The sequence below is a fragment of the Capricornis sumatraensis genome, chromosome 2 (assembly GCF_032405125.1).
Source record: "Capricornis sumatraensis isolate serow.1 chromosome 2, serow.2, whole genome shotgun sequence".
NCBI classification, from domain to species: domain Eukaryota; kingdom Metazoa; phylum Chordata; class Mammalia; order Artiodactyla; family Bovidae; genus Capricornis; species Capricornis sumatraensis.
In genome coordinates, this window is record NC_091070.1 from 202,600,391 (window position 1) to 202,603,732 (window position 3,342).

A 3,342-nucleotide genomic window follows, 5' to 3' on the forward strand; every position below is an offset into this window, starting at 1 on the left:
GGGTTTCTTTCAACACTAAGGGGTTACTAGATGTTATATACCCTTCCTTATTGAGCTCAAAGGTCACCTCTTCCAGAAAGTCTTTGATCTTCCCCCTTCAGGTATTCCTCCTCTCCATGGCCATTGCACCAAGGTGGACCTCTCAGCCTCTAGACCAAGATGGTCTCTGGGCCACAGGAACCAGACCTGACTCATTTCACTGCGGCCATCTCCTGGCAGTGCTGGGCCTAGGAGACACCTGCAGAAGATATCACCTCTACGGTAAGAGATCCACCTCTGAAGTGGGCAGCTCCTGATTGGGATCCCAGCTCTGCTACTTGAGGACTTAGGCCAGTTCCTATTAGTTTGCTGGTCAGTAAAACAGTAAGGCTGAGGTCCAGAAATGAGGTTCTGAACTAACTGTGGTTGAATTGCCAGGGGAGTCATTATGCCCTTAACCCCAGGGGAGGGACAGGGCAGAACAGGCCCTGTGACAGCTGGCTTAGGAGTCCAGGTACCTGGGCTTGGTGGGGGGCAGAGGGGAAATTACAGTGGGGTTCATCCTTCTCTGTCCCAGTCTAATGTCCTCCACCCGCAAGTCACCTAGAAAACAGAGCATGGAACATGAACTAAGCATCAGTGTTTTATTTGGGTGACAAAAACCCAGGGCATTGAGGATGAGAAAAGGGGCACAAGGTAAGGAAGAATGGGAGGCGACAGCACAGTCTGCTCCATGACAAGCCTGGAAGAGGCGCAGAAGCTGTGCGCACTGGCTGCCGGTGAGGCCTCCCCATGGGAGAAATGGCCTCCCCACAGGAGAAATCCTGCACCAGTTCAGGCAAGGGAGGGAAGAAGAGGCAATTTATCTGCCTGGATCTCTCCCAGCTCCCAACAGTCAACACTATGCCTGGAGCATTAACTCTTCCACACTCCTGGGAAGAAGGAGTGGCTACTTGAGATATCAGATCCCATGTCCTGTGGGGAGCATTTCATCCAAGTCTGGAAATGATGGGAGGAGACAAACTGGATATGTGGCTAGTGAGTGCCAGAGAGCATTTGATATTGTACATAAGACATGTTCACAACAGTCCAATACTGTTTTTCTCACTTATCAGAAGAGGAAACCTGGCACAATGGTCAAAAACCTTTCCCAAGGTCACATGGCTAGTAAGTGGTAAATTCAGGATTTGAACATAGTCTGGCTCTGGAAACTGTCAAAGACCAAAATAAGGGGTAGCAGGCAAAGGAGAGTCGCTAAAGGGTTTCAAGCTGGGAGTGACATAAGATAAAGAGCTTTTGAATAAAGCTCCAATTCTTTACTTTGCTCCATCTTCCCATGTGGCTGAACTTGGCACAAGTAGGTGGCCCCAGAGATGTGAGGGCATCCAGCAGTTTCTGAGGAACCCTGACTGGGTCCAGAGCTCATATGGGCTTCACCATTGCCTCATAATCTTAGTCTCTTCATCAAAGCCTACACCCACCAAAGAGACTAGCTGGTCAGAGGCACGCACGATCTGGGTGGAGAAGCCAAAATGAGGGGATGAGCAAAATGACCTAAAGACCAGGAGTAGGAGGAGGACCAGCCACACATCCACTGTCTGCCGGTGGGTCTGGAGATCTTGGAGTCCTCATATGAGTCCTTTGGTGTTGCTTGAGATGGTCAGATCTCATGAACTGTCGGCCGCACTGGTCACATTTATGTGGTCGATGTTTGGTGTGTATCCGAGTATGTCTTCCAAGTTCGTCAGAACGGAAGAAGGACCAAGTACAGGCTTCCCACGTGCATTTATAGGGCCGTTCACCTGGGGAATGACAAGGGAGAGAAGGGATTTAGAGGAACAGGCTAGCAGGTCGGAGGAAAGGGGTCTGACTTGATGAAGCAGAGCTGTTTATGCTGAGGGATCAGAAGGAAAAATGTAGGAAGGCAGTGAGGAGATAGCGTAACGAGCAGTCTCCATCTCAGCACAGGCGTGCCAGACTGTGGGAAAGCAGGTCAGTGGGGCCAACAGAGCTTGATCCCAAGCTTTAAGGATGACGGGCTAATTCCAAACCATTACAAACCAGGGGTCCCCCACAAATCTAAAACCCAGAGATTTCTCCACCCAACCTACATGTCTGATACTTCATTTACCTGTGTGTTTGCGTTGGTGACTCACGAGGTGGGAGCGCTTAGTGTAAGCTTTTTCACAGTTCTCATAGTTGCAGCGGTAAGGCCTTGAAACTGGGGATCTCCGCTGAGGTGCCTTTTCCTGGATCCTGGAGTACTGCCGCTCTGCTCTTTGTGGAGCAGGTATGGGCTGCTTAGGTAGGAAGGGGTCTTCTTGGGAGACTGGCTGGTTCACAAAAGAGCCCTGGGATTTAAAAGCCAGCAATACTGGAGATCCGCCTGGGGACATCCCAAAGTTGTGGGGCTCTCTAGGAGGCAACATCTGAGCCACAGGAGGGAGCAGTGCTTGGGCCTCAGTGGAAGGCACGGTTGGATTTAATAATGCTTTAGGTGGTAAAGGGTCTCTGTTAGAAGCTACTGTTGGGAGGCCAGGATAAGACATTGTTCGCATTCTGATGTGGGACATCATTGGGATTCCACTGGGAGGTGAGGCTGGTGGCCCATTAAGGGGCATCCTTAGATTCCCACCAAAGGTCATGGCCATCCCTGGAATATTGGGCTCTCCTAGGGGCATCATCTGGGGTTCCTCGAAAATCATCATTCCTGGCTGTGAAGGAGACATTCCTTGAGTGAAAGTCATCTGGGAAGGGGTGAAAGTCAGTTGGGGGCAGTAGCTCACATGGTGGTCAGGCAGTGCCATACTGAACTGTGGCCCCATTTTGCTGGCATTCTGCCTGGGTGCCTCAGCAGAAGCCAAGGGGATCCTCTGCAGCTCTGTGCACTGAGGGATGTGTTGAATGCCTAATGGACTATGGTTCCAAGAGGTGTGCATTCCACTGCTTCCGGGAGATGAAGACATGTTCAAGATGGACATTGACTTCTCAGCATCCTTGGAGAAAGAAAGTCAGGGGAGATTCACCATAGCTTAAACCACACTTCCACATGTCCCCATTTCTAGACCCCCCCCTTAATCCAAGCCCTCATCATCTCTTGTCTGAATTATCACACCTTCAGGCCATTCTCCAGTTTGGGTTTCCTAAAATGCAAGTCTGGGGGACTTCCCTGGTAGTCTGGTAGTTGACTCCTTGCTTCCACTGCACGGAGCTTGGGTTTGATCCTTGTTCAGGAAACTAAGATCCCACATGCCGCACAGTGTGGCAAATAAATAAATAAAATGCCAGTCTGGCTGACAGAAGCATGGCGGAAGCCCAGAAGTGACTCATGCCACTCTACCTGCTTAGCATGCTTTTAGTTTT

The 3,342-nt window shown here is 50.4% G+C and overlaps 1 protein-coding gene across 1 annotated transcript; it reads right to left on the reverse strand.

The window, feature by feature from the left end:
* Positions 1-1,533: 1,533 nt before the first annotated feature.
* KLF17 (KLF transcription factor 17) lies at positions 1,534-2,981 on the reverse strand (the record flags this gene model as incomplete). Its single annotated transcript, XM_068961742.1, has 2 exons — positions 1,534-1,781; positions 2,111-2,981. Coding segments are annotated over 2 exons (1,119 nt in total), but the record flags the coding sequence as incomplete, so codon positions are not given.
* Between the last annotated feature and the right edge of the window lie 361 nt (positions 2,982-3,342).